This window comes from Lissotriton vulgaris, chromosome 3_2, assembly GCF_964263255.1.
Source record: "Lissotriton vulgaris chromosome 3_2, aLisVul1.2, whole genome shotgun sequence".
Lineage (NCBI taxonomy): Eukaryota > Metazoa > Chordata > Amphibia > Caudata > Salamandridae > Lissotriton > Lissotriton vulgaris.
The window spans coordinates 197022911-197045303 of NC_141690.1; the positions used below are offsets into that span (position 1 = coordinate 197022911).

The window sequence follows — 22393 nt, forward strand, 5'->3', positions numbered from 1 at the left end:
AATGCCTCTGCTTTCAAGCTATTCTGTCTCCCCATCAGTGTTTAGCAGAACTTTTAGTTTATAGACCCCCTGGGCATACAGGGGCCTTCCTGAACTCCCAGTGTGAGGCTCTAGCACCGGTGGCCTCTAGATTCCGACACTTTGTGGTATTAGGTGACTTTAATTTGCACATGGATAAACAGGAAATTTCGGAGTCTATCCTGCTTGGTAAAGCCCTGGACGCGCTAAATCTCGCACCGCAGGTCTTTGCCCCTACCCATGTAAGAGGTCATATTCTTGACCAAATATTTGCAAATTGCACTATTCAGACAGAATCACCCCTACCGCTCCCCTGGTGTGACCGCTATTTGGTGGGCTTTAAATTGCTAAAAATTACAAAAGCACCCTCTGCCCTGGCTAAGCGACAAGCCTGCACTTCTATATCTTTTAATAAGATCTCCTCGATTGCTCTTAAAAATGAACTTGATCCCTTGGAAATTGGATCGCGCAAGGAACTAACTCCACCAAAACCGAGCCTTTCCAAAAATACCAGATACTCAGTCCCTTTGTTCAATAATGCTTTGCGTCAATATCGTAAGGATTGCAAACATCTGGAGGAAGGACTTTGATATTAAGGATAAAAAAGAGCTATAAAGAGTCCATCAGACTCTACCACAAGGAGATACAGTTAGCCAAAAAGAGCTTTTTTGCGTCCAAGGTCGAGTCCACAGGAAATAAGGCCAAAGAAATTTTTAATATAGTTAAAAGCTTTTCCTCTCCGAAGGCTATGATGAGGGCTAACCCTCGAAGCTAAGAAAACGGTGGTCCAGCCTTGATAACTTTCAGGATGGATTATGGAAATGCTCTATACTTGGATCTTCCAGATTATCTTTTTAACAGACTTCAAGTGGTGCAGAATTTGGCGGGCCAAGTCCTTCTCAATCTTCCCCCGAGAACCCATATGTCCTCACTTTTTATGGTACTTCACTGGCTTCCTAATAAAAATAGAATCCTTTTTAAATATTTGGTCCTTGTTCACAAAAGACTGGAGCTTGCTATCTGAGAGAGAGGATTTGTGACTATGTCCCTCCCAAAAATCTATGGTCTTCCTTCAATTGATTGACTAGAGTTCCAAGAATCTGCCGGGCTAGAACTGGTGGTAGGTCCTTTTCTATCCTGGACCAGTTGCCTGGAACAAAATTCCTCCGAAGCTACGTACCAAAACTGAGAAATCCATCTTAATAATGTTTTTTAAACATGGCTTTTTCAACAAGCTTAACTAAACCTGTGCTTAGTAGGTAGCCTCTAATCCAGCGCTGGGACACTCCTGGGAGTGCCTTGCGCTTTATAATCTCATATCATCATCAACATCATCGCCTGTATTTGAAAATAGCTATACATGTGTTGTAAGCTGCCTTTAAGCAGTACCACCAGAGAGTAAGGGCCAAGAACAAATGGAAATGGTAAATTCAGGACACAGTTAAATATGCAATTGCCTTTGATGTATGGCAATAGAATAACACAATCAGTTTAAGTTAGCAGGCAATTCTATAGTTTAACACTGGTTATCTACATGCATCTGGAACATTCAATTTTTCTATGGAGAATATGCCTACATCTATCAGACATTTATAAAGAATATTTTACAAACAGCTATATATATTAAACAAATAACAGAACCACAAAGTGAAACCAAGAGAAAGTTCAGTAGTGGAATGTGAAAAACTAAAGAATACACTGTTTGGCACAAGGAGTAGGTAAAGCAGCAGATAATCAGCTATCTGCAAGCTACCTGCAATTGGCTTGACTACAATTGACTGTGAATGCTTTCCAGGAAATGGTAGACCATGCAAACACAGCAAGGCATAGCCAGCATAGATGCGACTTGTAGGAAATATGTTTTTTCTGTAGCCAACCTGGGTTTAATTTGTTTTTTAGGGCTCGCCTGCTGTGCGCACATGCGCATAGCTGGCGAAGCTCTAATGTGGCTTATCCAGTGGTTAACCACCACTGGCGATTCCACTGGCGATTGCATGAAGTGCATGTGCTTTTTAGGTGATTGCGCAAGCGCAAGCCCTAAAAAGCGCGTGCACAATGCCACCAGCCGCCTGCCTCGCATTAGCACATCAAAGGCAGCCCTCCCAGCGCATTTCTCACCCCCTAATTATTCACGGCCGGCCGTACTTTCAGTTTCACGGCCGGAGGCCGTGTCTCCTTTTAAAAGTTGTTTAACTTGTTTCTTTCAAAGTCCGTCCTGATAAATTTCGGTAAACTTTATTTATTTATGCGGTTTTTATATAGCGCAGACTTTACCCGAAGGTGTCAGAGCGCTTCCAGGAACAGAACTGATACATGAGAACATTACAAGCCCCATCCCACCAGAATTTCAACGCTTCGCAAGCAGCAAATTTGAATACACCAGAAACATTATTTGAGAATAATTCAACTCCAATAAGTCTGCCTACTCCACAGACGCTCTCCTTCTGCCCAGGTGTGGGCCTGCACTGGCCCTTATGGGCTGGCTTGAAAAATGCACGCGGGGGCAGAAAGAAGGGTGGAGCTTGCGAGTCTACTGCTGCCATGAGACTCCCGGACCTCGTTGGAGTCTCTCAGAGTGAACGACAATCTCATTATCTCACTCGTTCTCGTGTGACCCAAACCTTTGCCTAAATGGCCGGAAATTATCTCAAGTCCAGTTTAAATAATACGAAATGTGTCCTTTGGAGAAAAGGCCTATGTTTGGTAATCATGTGCGTGCACGTCTGTGGGAAAGTAGGTGTAAAAAGCATGTGTGTGCCTCTGTGTGAAAGAGCACCTGTGTATATGGATGTCTATTTAGATTAATAAAATGCAGGATGTGTATGCGTGTCTGAGTTTGTCTGAAATTTGGTGTGTATAGATAGGTGTGTCTGTACCTGTGTATCTGTTCGTGTGCCAGTTGCGTACGCTTTTTTTTATTTTAAACTTTTTATATAGCGCTATCTTGACCCGTAAGTATCAGAACGCGTTACATACACACAGTAAACAGCAGAAGTGTTTGCATTACTTTATCTGTGTGCGGTGTATCTGCTCCTGTGGCGTGTGCAGAAAAATATTGAGTGAGTGCATGTGTTTGTGCCCGAGTTTTTGTCCGCGCCTGGTCGTGTCTCTTGTGAGGGTCTTCTCTTACTGAGATGTGTGTGACTGTGCTCCCACGACTTTCTATTGGTCACTGGTGTCTGTATTTGATTGAAAGTGGCCGTTAGCATGGTCGCGTGCATTTGTGTGCGTTTTAACTCCCTGTGTTTTTTTCTTTAATTTCTTTTTTTAATGCAGTTTTATATAGCGCGGACTTTACCCAAAGCAAAGGAGCGCATTACAATAGAACCAAGTACGATGCATTAGGAGAATTACACACTAACAAGTAACAAATACAATCAGGCTAATCGATAAAAAGGTAAAGATCAATTAAGAGGTGCAAGAAATATGTTAATTCCGGTATAGGAGACATATTTACAGTGTTGCATTCATGTGTGTGACTATTGGTGCACGGAGTGTGTTTGTGTGTGCTCGTTTACTAATATGTGAGTTTACATATGTTTGTCTAGTCCGACGAGCGGGCCATGCACCTTCTTTTGTGTGCAGGTCTCTGACTTGAGTGTGTTTGTGTTTACATCTGTGTGCAATTGATACCTGTATGTGAGTTCGTGGATGTGCGTGCCCCTATGACGAAGTGTTCGTTTCTGTGTCTCTACCAGTCTGTGGAATTTCACACTCACACCCTCAACCCCCCTCACAACCCTCTCACCCTCACTCACCCTCACACCCCTCACCCTCACACACCCACACCCTTACCCTCACCCCCTCACCCTGACACACCCCGTCACCCTCACACCCTCACCCCCTCACCCTCCTCACACCCCCTCACTCACCCTCACACACCTTCACACCCCCTCACACACCCACTCACCCACTCTTAGCCTCACCCCCTCACCCTCACACACCCTCAGTCACCCTCACACTTCCTCACCATCACACACCCTCACATCCCCTCACCCTCACAAACCCTCACCCACCCTCACACCCTCACCCACCCTCACCCGCCCTCACCCACCCTCACGCCCTCACCCACCCTCACCAACCCTCACCCACCCTCACACCCTCACCCACCCTCAGCCTAACACCCTCACTCATCCTCACCCTCACACCATCACCCCCTTCACCCTCACACACCCTTACCCTCATCCCCTCACCCTCACACCCCCTAACCCTCACACCCCCTAACCCTCACACCCCATAACCCTCACCTCCTCACCCTCACCCCCTAACCCTCACCCTCACCCCCTCACCCCTCACCCCCTCACCCTCACCCCCTCACCCCCCACCCCCTCACCCTCACCCCCCCCACCCTCACCCCCCTCACCCCCCCTCATTCACCCTAATTCACCCTCACACACCCTCACCCTCTCACACACCCTCTCACACACCCCTCACTCACCCTCTCACACACCCCTCACACACCCCCTCACTCACCCCCTCACACACCCCCTCACTCACCCTCTCACTCACCCTCTCACACCCGCTCACCCTCACCCTCTCACACCCGCTCACCCTCACCCTCCCTCACCCCCTCACCCTCCCTCCCCTCACCCTCACCCCCTCACCCTCACCCCCTCACCCCCACCCTCACCCCCCTCACCCCCTCACCCCTCACCCCCCTCACCCTCACACCCCTCACCCTCACACCCCTCACCCTCACACCCCTCACCCTCACCCCCTCACCCCCTCACCCTCACCCTCACACCCCTCACCCTCACACCCCTCACCCTCACACCCCTCAACCTCACACCCCTCACCCTCACACCACTCACCCTCACACCACTCAGTGCTACAACACATATTGTGTTACAATAGGTGTCACATTTGCGAAAGATAAAACTATTGGCATTGTAAATAACAAAGCTATTAATTTCGCTATTTTCAAAACAAGCACATAAATAAACCACTCCGTAGGACCTGATGATTGTTCGGGCAACATAAAGTAAGGGCTTGGTATCAAGACTGATTCCAGACACCCCAGCCGGAAATGTTGGCCGATAGACCAGACAGCTCACAGTGCCACTGTAAGCCCCCCTAACATACCAAGAAGGGAATGGTTTCTGACAGCCACTGAACATGACAACTCCAATTTCTCAGGAATCATGGGAACAGTACAGAACCTTTCGCTTAGTCACTTGTGCTCACTTATTCTCAGAAAAATATACAGAGAATACACAGTGGAAAGTTTTCAATAATATTTATTGAACCAACGTTATTCTTGCATAAAATACATGAGTTGCAATGATCAGAAGACAGAAGCAAATAAACGTGATTACAAACACCAACAGCTTAAATAGTAGATATAGGTCTACCATGGTGCTAAACAATAGTATTTTTTTTAAATCTGTTTTTATTATTTTATAAAACAATGCATGGCAAGCATACATCAATGGTTAACATCTGTGCCTTACACCATATTAACAGTCCTAACACCCCCACATTCTCTCTCGATGAACCATTATTTCTTTACAGTTTTAGTATAATATTGGTCACATCACTGCTGACATCTCGATGTGCTTGTGCATGTGATATTAGGAGCAAGTTGTCAGCCACTTATTGCCAACATTTGACAGTGCAAGCCATATAAATAACAATAAACCATCGCAATCAAAACTCCCTCCCCCCTCCCTCTGCAGCCGGTGTGACAGGTCCCTAATCGCATATTACAATAGTATTGTCAGTTCTTTTGTGTCTTGTTTCGGGATATTTGGGGGCCAATACCTACTGTTCTTGGTGCATCTCGTAATACCCCAGTCATTCGCCACAGGGCTAGGCCTATATTTCTATCTCTGCTCCTTGAGCAATCAAGGGGAACCCATTGGAGACTCCCCAGCAGGGCCCCCTCCGAATCCGTCTCTGGTATCTGTAATGTTATTTATAGAGCTTCCCACGCCCTTGCCGCTTCCATCGTCTTCTCATTATTAGCCCGTATAGCCTGTTGCAAGCTAACTGTGCTCTCACTCTTAGCCCATTTAAGTAATTCCGATTTCCTCTTCCCTACGCTAGGCCCTCGCCGCGACTTCCATTGGGCTGTGATCTCTCTCTTAGCTAGCAGAAGGCCTAGATCCAGAAACGTAATTGTGACTTTTGTTTTGGGAGTATGTGGAAAGCAATGCAATATACAGGTGCCCATGTCAGTGTCTATGTGGCGCTCTATAACTCCACAAAGCAGTTCGACTACCTCTTTCCAGTACGTTCCTAACTGTCAGCAAATCCACAGCTTGTGATGCAACTCCACCCCCTCTAAGTTACAGTGTGGGCACTGGGCAGTATCTGTCTAAAAATACTGGTTAATCCTGGCTGGAGTCAGATAAGCCCTATGTAATATAAAGAAGTGTATAACTCAGTAAAGGAGAGCCCTAGATGGAATAAGGGCTCTTAACTGAGCGATTTTCCACCTTTTCTTGCACTGCACTACCCTAGTCACCACACTTTTCGACCACTCACAAACACAGAGTAGTGGCCGATCATATCTCCGTCCGCTCAGTTAAGAGCCCTTATTCCATCTAGGGCTCTCCTTTTACTGAGTTATGCATACCTATATGGATGGTTTTGGAAATATCCCAAATGATGAAGGGCGGTATCGAGTGGTGACTGATGGGTGATTCTGACTATCTTTCTAGGTTGTCATTACACACCATCACTTGCAGGTCAGCTTTAGGTGTTCACTGTTTCTTTGTTTGTACTTTATACATTAGAAGTCCTCACTTTCATGATAAGACCCTCCAGCACTACTTTGTTGCTTAACAATGTCAACCTCTTCTTTTGTGTAAATACCTACCCTTCTATGGCTCCCAAATAAGCTTCAAAACCATCCAATCATGCTTCACACTCGGCTGGGGGATTACCTGCAGTGGAGAGAAAACGAATAGGGGGCAACACTCCCTGCTGCATGTTGAGAGAGGAATTACACAGTGCTTGTTAATTTCAGCATGCTTAAAAGTTTTATAATTCACTTGTACTAAGGTGTACTTACTACATTAAAGGCATACAATTAATATTAAGGCAAAGCTACCTTCACTTGCAATAAGCAACGTGAATATAAATTGGCACTTTGTGGAAAGATGTAAGAAGTATCTAGGTGTGCTTATTAGTAAGATTAATTAGTACTGACAATGTCTAGGTGTGCGTGTCACCAATGCGCACAATGACTTTTATTGCTGGCACTTGCAAAACTTGAATAATGGTATGCGAACCACCAGTGTTATCCGCTTCAATTCTTGCTTGCCACGTGATGATATGCACAAACTACCCTGGCTTTGAAGGGACACAGGGATGCGGTTCGGTTGTACCGGACAATTGAGGGGCCAGGGAATCGTGTGAACTAGCGAAGGGAGGGAGGACAGGCCTCAAACCCTCGCACTGTCTGACACAGAGATATATTTTATAGGGATTATGTCCAGAGGTTGGTAGGAGAGAGTAGGGAGGTGGACGGTGAATTAAAGGGGTTCATTTAGCCCCAGCATCCACTCCTTAATTTTTTTTTTTTTAAATAAATGTATTTGGTACATAGGTTGGTGGGATGAGTACCGGCCGTACAGATTTGTGTGTACCCTGAAGGTCAAAAAGGTGAAGCTTAGCAGGGGAGACTGAGCATTTCATCTTGCGAGGTTGATAAAATAAGTACCATTCAATTAGCTAATAATAACACCTGTTTACAGGGAAAGAGGCAGTTAAATGTTAGATAGGCCTATAAACCATGGGCTGCGCTTATGATGGTGTAATACAATTTCCACACATTTTTGTCTATGCACTGTATAGTTTTATTAGTAAAACGTTATGTCTGTGGAAATGTAATGGTCCTTTCATTTGAAAATGTGTTTTCTATAACGGCAGTGCACTACCACACCACGTATACTCCACTCCACTATGCACCACTCTACTCTATGCCTCTGCACTTTGCACCACTTCACTCTACATCACTGCACTAAACGCTTCTCTACTCTACCCTGTGTCACTCTACTTAATGCCAATGCACTCTTCGCCACTCTACTCTACACCACTTTGGTCTAGACCAGACCAATCTACTGCGCACAGCTCCACTCTGCGCTACTGTACTCTACCCTATTCTGCAATACTGCACTCTACACCACTGCACTCTATGCCAGTTCACTCTACATGAATGCACTTTACTCTGCAACACTCAACTCTATGCCCCTGTACTTTACACTAATCCACTGTACACCACTCTAATCTACTCTGCACCACTTTACTCTACGCCATTACACTCTATACCATTCTACGAAGCTGCACTCTACCCTGTACCATTCTACTCTATGCCACTTGACTCTACTCTGAAACAATCTAATCTATGCCACTCTAGTCCACTATGTGCCATTCCACTCTATGCCACTGCGCTCTAGGCCACTTTACTCTTAACCACTGCACTCTACTCTGCATCACCGTACTCTACACCACTGCTCTCTTCGTCATTCTACTCCATTCAGCACCACTGCACTCTGACACTCTACTCTGCAACACTGCACTCTCTGCCATTGAACTCTAGCCATTCTACTCTGCACGATTTCACTCTACACCACTGCACTCAATGGCACTATGCTCTACTATGCACTACTCTATGCCTCTGTGCTCCATACCACTCGACTCTTCTCTGCACTCTACTCTGCATCACTCAACTCAACGCCACTCCACTCTGCACCACTGCACTCTACTATGCTCCACTCTAGTTTACGCCACTGCATTCTACGATATTGCATTGTACGCCGCTAAATTCAATGCTGATGTACTCTACCCCACTATACTCTGCAACACTCTACGCCAGTGGTTCCCAAACTTTTTTAACCCGTGGCTCCCTTGACCTAATGGCAGTTGGCCGTGGCTCCCCAACATTTTTTCACCGGCGGGTGGGGGGGATGTAAGCAAGACCTCGGGAATACTTCCTGTTGGCTTCCTTAAATTAATTGGGATGCAATGAAGGTATTAGGGATAAAAATGATAGCAGCTGCTAGCTAGCTTTAAACTACCAGCAGACCATTATTCATTCTCCATGCCAAAGACTGACAAATATTGGCAGAGCCCACTGGTATAATCATTTTCAAACTTTCACACATGAAAGGCGAGTCTGGCTGCTAGTTGTAACAAATAAATGCAATAGCCGAGGGGCATCTGTGGATGCTACAGATGTGGGGCTAGGACCTTGTTGGCTTGCTCTCCTGCCCCTTGCTCTCCTGCCCCCTCGTTGTGCCTGCTCTCCTGCCCCCTCGCTGTGCTTGCTCTCCTGCCCCTTCGTTGTGCTTGCTCTCCTGCTCCTTGCTATCCTGCCCCTCGTTGTGCTTGCTCTCCTGCCCCCTCGTTGTGCTTGCTCTCCTGCTCCTTGCTCTCCTGCCCCCTCGTTGTGCTTGCTCTCCTGCCCTTGCTCTCCTGCCCCCTCGCTGTGCTTGCTCTCCTGACCCCTCGCTGTGCTTGCTCCTGCCCCCTCGCTGTGCTTGCTCTTCTGCCCCCTCGCTGTGCTTGCTCTTCTGCCCCCTCGCTGTGCTTGCTCTCCCGCCCCCTCGCTGTGCCTGCTCTCCTGCCCCCTCGCTGTGCTTGCTCTCCTGCCCCCTTGGTGTGCCTGCTCTCCTGCCCCCTCTCTGTGCTTGCTCTCCTGCCCCCTCGCTGTGCTTGCTCTCCTGCCCCCTCGTTGTGCCTGCTCTCCTGCCCTCTCTCTGTGCTTGCTCTCCTGCCCCCTTGCTGTGCCTGCTCTCCTGCCCTCTCGCTGTGCCTGCTCTCCTGCCCCTCTCTGTGCTTGCTCTCCTGCCCCCTCGCTGTGCCTGCTCTCCTGCCCCCTCGCTGTGCTTGCTCTTCTGCCCCCTCGCTGTGCCTGCTCCCCTCGCTGTGCTTGCTCTCCTGCCCCCTTGCTGTGCCTGCTCTCCTACCCCCTCGCTGTGCCTGCTCTTCTGCCCCCTCGCTGTGCTTGCTCTCCTGCCCCCTCGCTGTGCTTGCTCTCCTGCCCCCTCGCTGTGCTTGCTCTCCTTCCCCCTTGCTGTGCCTGCTCTCCTGCCCCCTCTCTGTGTCTGCTCTCCTGCCCCCTCGCTGTGCCTGCTCTCCTGCCCCCTCTCTGTGCTTGCTCTCCTGCCGCCTCGTTGTGCCTGCTCTCCTGCCCCCTCTCTGTGCTTGCTCTCCTGCCCCCTCGCTGTGCCTGCTCTTCTGCCCCCTCGCTGTGCCTGCTCTCCTGCCCCCTCGCTGTGCCTACTCTCTTGCCTCCTCGCTGTGCCTGCTCTCCTGCCTCCTCGCTGTGCCTGCTCTTCTGCCCCCTCGCTGTGCCTGCTCTCCTGCCCCTTCGCTGTGCTTGCTCTCCTGCCCCCTCGTTGGGCCTGCTCGCCTGCCCCCTCGCTGTGTCTGCTCTCCTGCCCTCTCTCTGTGCTTGCTCTCCTGCCCCCTCGCTGTGCCTGCTCTCCTGCCCCCTCGCTGTGCCTGCTCTCCTGCCCCTCTCTGTGCTTGCTCTCCTGCCCCCTCGCTGTGCTTGCTCTTCTGCCCCCTCGCTGTGCCTGCTCCCCTCGCTGTGCTTGCTCTCCTGCCCCCTCGCTGTGCCTGCTCTCCTGCCCCCTCTCTTTGCCTGCTCTTCTGCCCCCTCGCTGTGCCTGCTCTCCGGCCCCCTCTCTGTGCTTGCTCTCCTGCCCCCTCGCTGTGCCTGCTCTCCTGCCCCCTCGCTGTGCTTGCTCTCCTGCCCCCTCGCTGTGCTTGCTCTCCTGACCCCTCGCTGTGCTTGCTCCTGCCCCCTCGCTGTGCTTGCTCTTCTGCCCCCTCGCTGTGCTTGCTCTTCTGCCCCCTCGCTGTGCTTGCTCTCCCGCCCCCTCGCTGTGCCTGCTCTCCTGCCCCCTCGTTGTGCCTGCTCTCCTGCCCTCTCTCTGTGCTTGCTCTCCTGCCCCCTTGCTGTGCCTGCTCTCCTGCCCTCTCGCTGTGCCTGCTCTCCTGCCCCTCTCTGTGCTTGCTCTCCTGCCCCCTCGCTGTGCCTGCTCTCCTGCCCCCTCGCTGTGCTTGCTCTTCTGCCCCCTCGCTGTGCCTGCTCCCCTCGCTGTGCTTGCTCTCCTGCCCCCTTGCTGTGCCTGCTCTCCTACCCCCTCGCTGTGCCTGCTCTTCTGCCCCCTCGCTGTGCTTGCTCTCCTGCCCCCTCGCTGTGCTTGCTCTCCTGCCCCCTCGCTGTGCTTGCTCTCCTTCCCCCTTGCTGTGCCTGCTCTCCTGCCCCCTCTCTGTGTCTGCTCTCCTGCCCCCTCGCTGTGCCTGCTCTCCTGCCCCCTCTCTGTGCTTGCTCTCCTGCCGCCTCGTTGTGCCTGCTCTCCTGCCCCCTCTCTGTGCTTGCTCTCCTGCCCCCTCGCTGTGCCTGCTCTTCTGCCCCCTCGCTGTGCCTGCTCTCCTGCCCCCTCGCTGTGCCTACTCTCTTGCCTCCTCGCTGTGCCTGCTCTCCTGCCTCCTCGCTGTGCCTGCTCTTCTGCCCCCTCGCTGTGCCTGCTCTCCTGCCCCTTCGCTGTGCTTGCTCTCCTGCCCCCTCGTTGGGCCTGCTCGCCTGCCCCCTCGCTGTGTCTGCTCTCCTGCCCTCTCTCTGTGCTTGCTCTCCTGCCCCCTCGCTGTGCCTGCTCTCCTGCCCCCTCGCTGTGCCTGCTCTCCTGCCCCTCTCTGTGCTTGCTCTCCTGCCCCCTCGCTGTGCTTGCTCTTCTGCCCCCTCGCTGTGCCTGCTCCCCTCGCTGTGCTTGCTCTCCTGCCCCCTCGCTGTGCCTGCTCTCCTGCCCCCTCTCTTTGCCTGCTCTTCTGCCCCCTCGCTGTGCCTGCTCTCCGGCCCCCTCTCTGTGCTTGCTCTCCTGCCCCCTCGCTGTGCCTGCTCTCCTGCCCCCTCGCTGTGCTTGCTCTCCTGCCCCCTCTCTGTGCCTGCTCTCCTGCCCCCTCGCTGTGCCTGCTCTCCTGCCCCCTCGCTGTGCCTGCTCTCCTGCCTCCTCGCTGTGCCTGCTCTCCTGCCTCCTCGCTGTGCCTGCTCTTCTGCCCCCTCGCTGTGCCTGCTCTCCTGCCCCTTCGCTGTGCTTGCTCTCCTGCCCCCTCGTTGGGCCTGCTCGCCTGCCCCCTCGCTGTGCTTGCTCTCCTGCCCACTCGTTGTACTTGCTCTCCTGCCCCCTCGCTGTGCCTGCTCTCCGGCCCCCTCTCTGTGCTTGCTCTCCTGTTCCCTCGCTGTGCCTGCTCTCCTGCCCCCTCTCTGTGCTTGCTCTCCTGCCTCCTCGCTGTGCCTGCTCTCCTGCACCCTCGCTGTACCTGCTCTCCTGCCCCCTCGCTGTGCTTGTTCTCCTGCCCCTCGCTGTGCTTGGTTCTTTTACTCATTAAGGATTGTAGTTTTTCTTTTTTAGCCGAGGTCCATTCCTCTGCTTCTTCTTTATGGTAGACCTGTCAAACCTCAGGTGATAACTTGACAGATATTGTCCGATTGCCTTGTGGCTTGAAATAATCTTTGCTGATCTCTTTCGGTGTGGTGGTAGCCTTAGGTCAACATCCGCGTTCACCAGGTTCAAAGTAAATGGTGCCAGTGTACTTTATATTCTTCTACTGAAATTCTGGAGGGTTTACCTCGTATTTCACCGACGTTTGTGGGCTAAGCATGAAGTAGTTGTGTCGACTCCAATAATAGCACTGAGGCGATTCATACATTTTTGACACCTGATTGATTCCGGTGTCCCCATGTAAGAAAAGAAAGAAAATGGGGCTTGGCTTGTTAGAAACGAAGCCTGTGCGCAGCGTTTGTGCGTTTATTCATGCATGAGTGTGCGTGTGATCGTGTCTTTGTTTGTTTTAATCGCGCATAATTACTCTGGTGTTCTGGCACTCTGCACTTCTGATATCGCTGCACAGGGGGCCTAACGCGGCCAGATGCTATCTTTTCCACATAGTGCGGCTGCGCCCCTGGCTACTGATAACGGCGCACCAGGGCGGCGCGGCGCACAGTTTGGGAACCACAGCTCTACGCCAATGCACTACACTAGTTCACTCTGCTCTATGCCATTCTGCACTACTCCACACTATGCCACTAAAATACACAACACTCTTTGCCACGCCCCTGTAGAACACCCTACTCCACTCTTTGCCATTCCACTCTACGACACTCCACAACACTCTCCTCTGCACCACTAACTTTTTTAAATGCTGAATAGCAGCCTCGATGGTGTGCAACATGGCTAAAACACATCGATAAAGCCAATATCTCTTCCATAGGTGAGACCTATTGGCTTTGCCAATGCTTGTTAAATGTCAGGGCTCTACCAGCAGTGCTTTGGCAGCCAGGTAATGTGGGGTTTGGTGTGTGTTGGGCTTTGTGAGTTATGCAAGCTGTCTTGTATGTGGCCCTGGTATCAACGGGCAGCCAGTAAAGTGTGATCAGTTCTGGTGAAATATGGCTGTTTCTTTTGGCTCCATACCAAGCGTGATGTAGTGTAGAACTGATTTAAGAGGGATGAGATGAGTCTTGGGAAGACTAGTCAAAAGAGAGTTACAGTAATCGATTCTGGATAGCACCAAGGATTTTACTAGAATTTTTAGATCTTGTATAGGAATATAGCGGCACATTCCCCAGAGAAAATGTTGTTGATTGCACGTATTTCTGGCTGTGATGTTTATCTGTGATTGTTGGTTTTAGCCTTTTATCAAGGATCATTCTGAGGGATTTTGCACTGTCCACGATGAGGAGTTTGCTGTTGAGGATATTTAGTGTGTCCATCCAGGATTGTACTCGCAGTGATGAATTTGATAAGGATGAATTTGGTTTGGAAGCGTTAAATTTTAAAGTGAAAGGAATTAATCTGGTTTTGGACAGCATTTAGTGTGTTGGTAAGGTGCAAGGTGTAGCTAGGAGAGAATACCTGATTTCCTCAGTAAGACTCCAAGAGGCTCGATATACAGATTGAATAGGGTTGAAGCTATGATTGATCCCTGAGGGACCCCTTGCTCGACAGCCATCAGTGTTCAGTGTTGAGAAACAGCAATTGATTTTTATCCTCTGTGGCCTCCCCATGAGGAATGTTTTAAATCATCTAAGTACCACTCAATGAATTGTATTTACATGTTTAAGGTTGTTGAAGAGAGTATCATGATTTATTGAATCAAAGGTTGAGGATAGTGACCTAATGGCTAGAGCAGTTGACCTCGAAGCTGGGTAACCGAGTTAGAGTCTCAGCAGGGACACTCAACATCCTGTGATTGTGGGAAAATCACTTAATCTCCATGTGCCCAACAAAATGAATGTATCTATCTGTAATGCCACCGGTGCTCACGTAAAGTGCTCTGATACCCTTGGGTAGAGTTTGAGCTATATAAAAAAACTCCCAAAAATAAAAATAGTTCTAGAAGAAACAAGTGGCAGAATTTGAAGCAGTCTAGGATTCGATGCAAGCATTCAACCACCTGGAACAGTGTTGTTTCAGTGCTGCTGCCTTGATTGAAGCCCGACTGGTATTCATCTAGGACGTTGTTATCTTTGATATGTTGGTTGAGTTCATACAATACACATCTTTCAATGCTTTTTTCTAGGAAAGCGGGGTGACAGAATGAAAATTGCTGATGTTGTTAACATCTGCAGTGGGTTTTTTGAGGAGTGGGGTAACTTGTCTAGGCTTGAGACAGTCGAGAAATATTCCTTGGCTGAGTGAGAGATGTAGGTGCCGGAGGTCGTCGATAAAATCAACAGCAGTCATACAACAGAGAACATCCCACTCTAATGGTGGTGAAAAACTGATCTTGGAAGTATGAAAATGGGCTATACTGATGCTACACTGAGCAAAACACACAAGATGATGGATGGAATGTTGCAAATGGCAAAACATTCACCCCCAGTCACAGATCTGGGTTTAATCCATTGCTATTTTGCTCACCAAGCCACCCCAGTTCAGACATGGCCATATGCAAATTAGTCTTGACCCTGTGCCTCATGGGAACAGTCCAGCCCGAACTGCCAAGCCATGTCTTTCCTGGATCGGAATCAAGCATCCTAGGACCGGTTTCTACACTGAGAGGCAGAAGTTTCTGCAGCTCAATGCATGCATGGGTACGGCAGACTTATTTTGCAGGTGTTTACCCAGAAAAGGAGGGTTACTTGACAGGTATGCAGAGTTGGCTCTTCCCCACATAACTACCATAATCAAACAGATATATGCACAACATATCCCTCTGTATATACGCATTTATTTGGACTATAAATGTGTACCTACATATATTTATTGCTTTGTATAAACATGTATAATAATTATGTTTATGCAATACAGGAACCCCATGTGAAGGGTCCAGAGACCTGGTAGGTGTTGTATGGTTACTGCTTACTAAGTCAGTGTGTACCAAAAATATGTAAGAAAGAAAAATTTCTTTCTAGAGTCCCCTCACTCACCGGGGTTGCCCCACGGTGACATGCTTCATCATTGGGGCCATCCCAGTTCTCTACGAAAAGGGGCATGCTGCGACAAGGCGACTACGCTGGAGCACTGGTTTTGTGAGATGACTATGTGTGGTGCAAGTGTGGTGATGGTGGAGTGGGTGTGGAATTAAAAATACCGTGCTAGTGGGCCTCAACAATTTATTTTGCTCCTAGTGTGGTATAAAAATTAAAAAGGGGTAACACTGTATTCTAACTTTTACTGAGCTAGATCAGTGTTATGGTCAACATGTTTCAAGCTCCCCCAAGCTTTTCTTCAGGACCATACAGGGTCCAGCCCTGTATTGCCACTCCTGTTTTCAAATGAAAAAAGTGTTGCTAAAAACTACTTATTTACATTAAACGCTGTTGTTAATAAAACATGCGTGTTGTTGTACATACGTTTTGTATTCTACTTGGAATTCTGTAAAAGAGAATAACAGTTGTTAAGTGATGGACATCCCCTTCCGAGAAGGGGAACAACTCACATGCATCTCACTCCATCTAGGGCGTGGGTGTGCCCTTGGCATCATACTGATGCGTGCTGGTTTTCAAACCGGTGTAGAGAAATAAATCACTGTGAATAAAGTGGTTTAGTGGTTTCACACACAAAACATATAGACTTAATGTGACTATTGACAAGACACACAACACATACACATGAAATAATAACATGGCAGATGGTTATATTTACATAAAAGAGTGTTTGATTACACCCCATGGTCTTAGGCAAGGGCAGGAACGCCTCGTGGAAACATTGCTGAAAAAGGAGTTTCAAGGTTAGAGTTAGAAGGCTCCTTTTCTGTTTACCCATTTAAAATTGCCGGTATCCTTGCAATCTAGCGTCGTTTATACACTTACTTCCTATCGGCAAACCCGCTCGGTACTACCTGGTGCTTCCTCACCCGACCGCATACTGATGTGAAGCGGGGCTCGCGGTGTATTTAGAACGCGCGAGCTTCCGGGTTGCCGGGAAATCTCTGTTAACTAGAGCGCTCGCTTGGAGCGGCCATCTTGGTGGGATGTTATCGCGCTCGGCGCGAGTGCTGGCAAAAATTAGGGATTACTCCCGAACTGTGCCGGAGTTAAGGATGAAAAATAATTTAGAGTGATGCTATAAACGGGGGCATTTTAATAAACTAATTTAGAACACAGGTTTTTTTCACGGATGGGTGAAGTTTTTTTTTTTTTTTTTTTTTAAAGATAAGGCTAGTCATATTTTTAAGAAAAACGGGTATTTTGGCATTTGGTAGATAGGAGGGCTAGTGCCTATCTTTGCTGGGAAGGCAGTGAAGGGTGTTATGTTATTATGGAAGATAGTATTCATGGTTGTGGGTTTTTTTTATATTATTGTTGGGGGCAGTATTACCATAGTAATGATTCAGTTTCGGTTCATACCATCCCAAGTCATTTCATTATTACTGTTGGCCTACGGGCGAAAGGCCCCCCATGGGATTTCATCATTAAGTCCTTGGGTGTCCGTATGTAGACGAAACACCCATCTTTGTTCTTTCTCATGGAGGATTCGTTCCTGATTGTCTTTGTTTTTCACTGTTTCTATGACCACCCAGGTTAGATCATTAGGTGTATGGTTCTGTTCAATGAAGTGGGTGGTCATTCTCGTTGTGGCTTGTTTGCACCTGATGTTACTTCTGTGCTCTACTATGCGAGTACTGACCTTTCTAGTGGTCATTCCTACATAGTGTAGGTTGCATGTGCAGGTTATCAAGTACACAACTCCACTGGTATTGCAATTGGAAAATCCCTTTAGCTCCCATTTCGTAGTGTTGTTGAAGGTTATGTTTTTGGTTGGGGAAGTCAAATGACAGACACTACAGTTGTTACATGGGAAATGACCATCAGGTAGTGGTTGGGATCTTACTGTCTGGGTTATTGATGTGGGACGTGTATGTACCAAATAATCTTTCAAATTTTTACCCCACCTATGGCTAAACATTGGGGTAGGTATGTTTAGGCCGCCGCTGTTGAGTATTGGCCAATGTTTTTTGATTATTTTGGACACACTGTCAGAGACTTGATTGTACGTAGTGATACAGATTGTTTTTTTGTTCTCAGGTTGTGTTCTTTCTTTAGGTTCTAATAGTGAATTGCCCAAATGGGAGGTTTTGGAGAAAAAGCAAAATACTGAATGAGAGGAATCCACACAGACACCAAATCCTACATTGGAAACGCTATATCGACGACATTCTGTTGATATGGCAAGGCCAGAAGAAGAAGCACAGACTTTTCTAACTTGGCTCAACACACAGGATCCCTTCCTGAAATTCACCTGCTCAATGAGCAAGACGGATCTAGTTTTCTTGGATCTAAACATTCATGCTGAGTCAGGCAGACTGATGACAACAACCCATTTTAAAGAGACAGCAAGAAACTGCCTCTTGACCTTTGACAGTTTCCACCCTCGCCATCTCAAACAAAACCTCCCATTTGGGCAATTCCTCCGTTTGCGCAGGAATTGTAGCAAAAAATCTGACTACCTAACCCAAGCGGAGGACTTGAGCAACAAGCTGAGAAACAGAAAATACCCAAACAAACTGATCAAAGAGGCTAAGAAACGGGCGGCAAACAACAATAGGGAAGCACTATTAGAACCTAAAGAAAGAACACAACCTGAGAACAAAAAACCAATCTGTATCACTACGTACAATCAAGTCTCTGACAGTGTGTCCAAAATAATCAAAAAACATTGGCCAATACTCAACAGCGGCGGCCTAAACATACCTACCCCAATGTTTAGCCATAGGCGGGGTAAAAATTTGAAAGATTATTTGGTACATACACGTCCCACATCAATAACCCAGACAGTAAGATCCCAACCACTACCTGATGGTCATTTCCCATGTAACAACTGTAGTGTCTGTCATTTGACTTCCCCAACCAAAAACATAACCTTCAACAACACTACGAAATGGGAGCTAAAGGGATTTTCCAATTGCAATACCAGTGGAGTTGTGTACTTGATAACCTGCACATGCAACCTACACTATGTAGGAATGACCACTAGAAAGGTCAGTACTCACATAGTAGAGCACAGAAGTAACATCAGGTGCAAACGAGCCACAACGAGAATGACCACCCACTTCATTGAACAGAACCATACACCTAATGATCTAACCTGGGTGGTCATAGAAACAGTGAAAAACAAAGACAATCAGGAACGAATCCTCCATGAGAAAGAACAAAGATGGGTGTTTCGTCTACATACGGACACCCAAGGACTTAATGATGAAATCCCATGGGGGGCCTTTCGCCCGTAGGCCAACAGTAATAATGAAATGACTTGGGATGGTATGAACCGAAACTGAATCATTACTATGGTAATACTGCCCCCAACAATAATATAAAAAAAAACCACAACCATGAATACTATCTTCCATAATAACATAACACCCTTCACTGCCTTCCCAGCAAAGATAGGCACTAGCCCTCCTATCTACCAAATGCCAAAATACCCGTTTTTCTTAAAAATATGACTAGCCTTATCTTTAAAAAAAAAAAAAAAAAAAAAAAAACTTCACCCATCCGTGAAAAAAACCTGTGTTCTAAATTAGTTTATTAAAATGCCCCCGTTTATAGCATCACTCTAAATTATTTTTCATCCTTAACTCCGGCACAGTTCGGGAGTAATCCCTAATTTTTGCCAGCACTCGCGCCGAGCGCGATAACATCCCACCAAGATGGCCGCTCCAAGCGAGCGCTCTAGTTAACAGAGATTTCCCGGCAACCCGGAAGCTCGCGCGTTCTAAATACACCGCGAGCCCCGCTTCACATCAGTATGCGGTCGGGTGAGGAAGCACCAGGTAGTACCGAGCGGGTTTGCCGATAGGAAGTAAGTGTATAAACGACGCTAGATTGCAAGGATACCGGCAATTTTAAATGGGTAAACAGAAAAGGAGCCTTCTAACTCTAACCTTGAAACTCCTTTTTCAGCAATGTTTCCACGAAGCGTTCCTGCCCTTGCCTAAGACCATGGGGTGTAATCAAACACTCTTTTATGTAAATATAACCATCTGCCATGTTATTATTTCATGTGTATGTGTTGTGTGTCTTGTCAATAGTCACATTAAGTCTATATGTTTTGTGTGTGAAACCACTAAACCACTTTATTCACAGTGATTTATTTCTCTACACCGGTTTGAAAACCAGCACGCATCAGTATGATGCCAAGGGCACACCCACGCCCTAGATGGAGTGAGATGCATGTGAGTTGTTCCCCTTCTCGGAAGGGGATGTCCATCACTTAACAACTGTTATTCTCTTTTACAGAATTCCAAGTAGAATACAAAACGTATGTACAACACCACGCATGTTTTATTAACAACAGCGTTTAATGTAAATAAGTAGTTTTTAGCAACACTTTTTTCATTTGAAAACAGGAGTGGCAATACAGGGCTGGACCCTGTATGGTCCTGAAGAAAAGCTTGGGGGAGCTTGAAACATGTTGACCATAACACTGATCTAGCTCAGTAAAAGTTAGAATACAGTGTTACCCCTTTTTAATTTTTATACCACACTAAAAGCAAAATAAATTGTTGAGGCCCACTAGCACGGTATTTTTAATTCCACACCCACTCCACCATCACCACACTTGCACCACACATAGTCATCTCACAAAACCAGTGCTCCAGCGTAGTCGCCTTGTCGCAGCACACCCCTTTTCGTAGAGAACTGGGATGGCCCCAATGATGAAGCATGTCACCGTGGGGCAACCCCGGTGAGTGAGGGGACTCTAGAAAGAAATTTTTCTTTCTTACATATTTTTGGTACACACTGACTTAGTAAGCAGTAACCATACAACACCTACCAGGTCTCTGGACCCTTCACATGGGGTTCCTGTATTGCATATACTGACTGGAGGCCGACCTGGTCTTGTTTAACCTCCTTCTCCCTCCCTTTTTTGTTTAATAATTATGTTTATACATATATAGATATTTCTTTATTCGGTTTTTGTCATTATAAAACCATAAAAGCAACAGTTTAAGATTTGTATTAGTTCTGCTTAACAATTATGCATATTATGTATGGTTATATTATTCTATGTTTAACATGTATATAGGTGACTGCATAAATAAGTAAATCTTTTATCATAACTATTTATTGACAATTGCTTCACTATTGAATTAACAAAAAATATAAAAACAAATACATTAACTTAAAGTACAGCAACACTTGAAAGTCTGAGATTATTAAATACAACTTAAATGTACATATATTACCTTCCTCATACATATATACATCTATGTACTCATGTATCTTTATATTTATTATTTTACTTCTTATTCAGCATCTGCAATGCCCTACCCTATATCTCACCCTATACCTCTCTTAATGTATACTATACCTAAACTCTGACTCATCACAAACCTTATTCTACTACTATGATCCACAAAATAACCCTTTCTAGGTTATTCCCTCCTCCACCCCTTCTTGTATTATCTCATACCTCTTATACTGTTCAAGTCTCCCAAACAATCCTTTCTAAACGTTTCCCTCTGACTCTCCCACCTCCTCTTTTACTCATCCCAAACCTCCTCCAATTGCTAGCTTATAACATCCCCCGAAAACACCATACTATACCCTTCCCTCTACTATCCTTTCCAATCCAACTAACATGTCCACTGCTCAAATTAAATTCATATTTCACTATACTAATTCCTCACTTATCCTGTTTTGATTTCAGAGTCCTGTGTTACCCGCCGAAAAGCACTTCCACACCTCATCATGGGTAGCAAACGCTATAAATGCAAACCCTTCTCTCTTCTACCCCTCCTCCACTATCCCTTTTCAATCCAAATAACAAATTCACATATCCACAGCAGAAATTAATTTAATAGCTCTCTATACTAATTCATCACTAATCCTTTTTGTGTTCTGGGGAGCGTCTAGTCAAGGGTAGTAAGCCAGCGTTACATAAATTGAATTACAATTACGATGGATGGTACCATACAACGAAGTACCAGACAGTATTAGCAGCAATCATCTCAAACATCATGTTTGCAACAAACACTAATTACTCATCACCAGTGCTTGAAATGGAAAAATGAAACTGCAGGTACTTGCTTGTTTCAGAGAAGTGCCGGTACTCTCCCATTTAAAGTATTACGTTTTTCTTGAGAAGTACAGGTACTCTCCCTTTCAAAATAAAAAAAGCCCCTGTACTCAGTACTGGAAGCCCTTTTATAACACTTCTCTGCACTACTTTAGTTCAGAATCCCTCACCAAGTTTAGTATCCATATTTTTTAGCTCTTAGCTGCTCCCGGAGGCCAGCACTTTCTTCTATTCAAAATATACACTTTCCTGCCTGCAGCCTGGGCCATCATCGCAGGCGATAAGAGTAGCGTCCCGGCTGGTGTTGATGACGTTTTAACAGCGCGCGATGCATCCTGCAGTCGCGTGCGTCGTCGTTCTCTGTCTGTGACTGTGGTATCCAATGGGCGCGCAGTATTTTGGCAATCTCCGCCCCTCGTTCTTTCTGTGTGACAGCCACTGCCGGTTGAGAACTGACAACGGCCGGTGCCAGGGACATGGGAACGGTGGATTACGAGAGCTTGCCGCTGCCAGTGACTCAGACGTTCTTCCAGGCCGCCTCCCACTGACGCGCCCAGACTCCCTAGACAGAGGCGCCCATGGCTTCCCTCCTGATGAGAGGCTGCCGCAAGCCGCCCGTCCTTCAGCTCCCACGGGTACTTACCAGGGAAGCTGCTAATGGTAAGGAGCAAAATGGTGTGGGAAGCTATGACCTCGTCTGCCCGTCGTGTGTACCCGCCCCCGCAGGCCCTCAGTAGTTGGACGTGGAAGGAAGCTTACGTATATCGGATCCTTGGAGGAAAATGCTAAATGGCGAGATAGAAGTAAAGAGTGGACCGATGTGGCAGTTTGCGAGGCACAGGGAACAGGGCCAAGGGCAAGAGCAAAGAGCACGTTTAAAGACATAAAGTCAG

The 22393-nt window shown here is 47.3% G+C and overlaps 1 protein-coding gene across 1 annotated transcript in view; it reads left to right on the top strand.

The window, feature by feature from the left end:
* The first annotated feature begins 21820 nt into the window (after positions 1–21820).
* LETM1 (leucine zipper and EF-hand containing transmembrane protein 1) overlaps positions 21821–22393 on the top strand; it is a 733094-nt gene continuing 732521 nt past the window's right edge. The window contains exon 1 of the mRNA XM_086964211.1: positions 21821–22160. Within this exon, the coding sequence (XP_086820337.1) occupies positions 22079–22160 (82 nt within the window). The 5' untranslated portion in view covers positions 21821–22078. The remainder of the gene's footprint in view (positions 22161–22393) is intronic.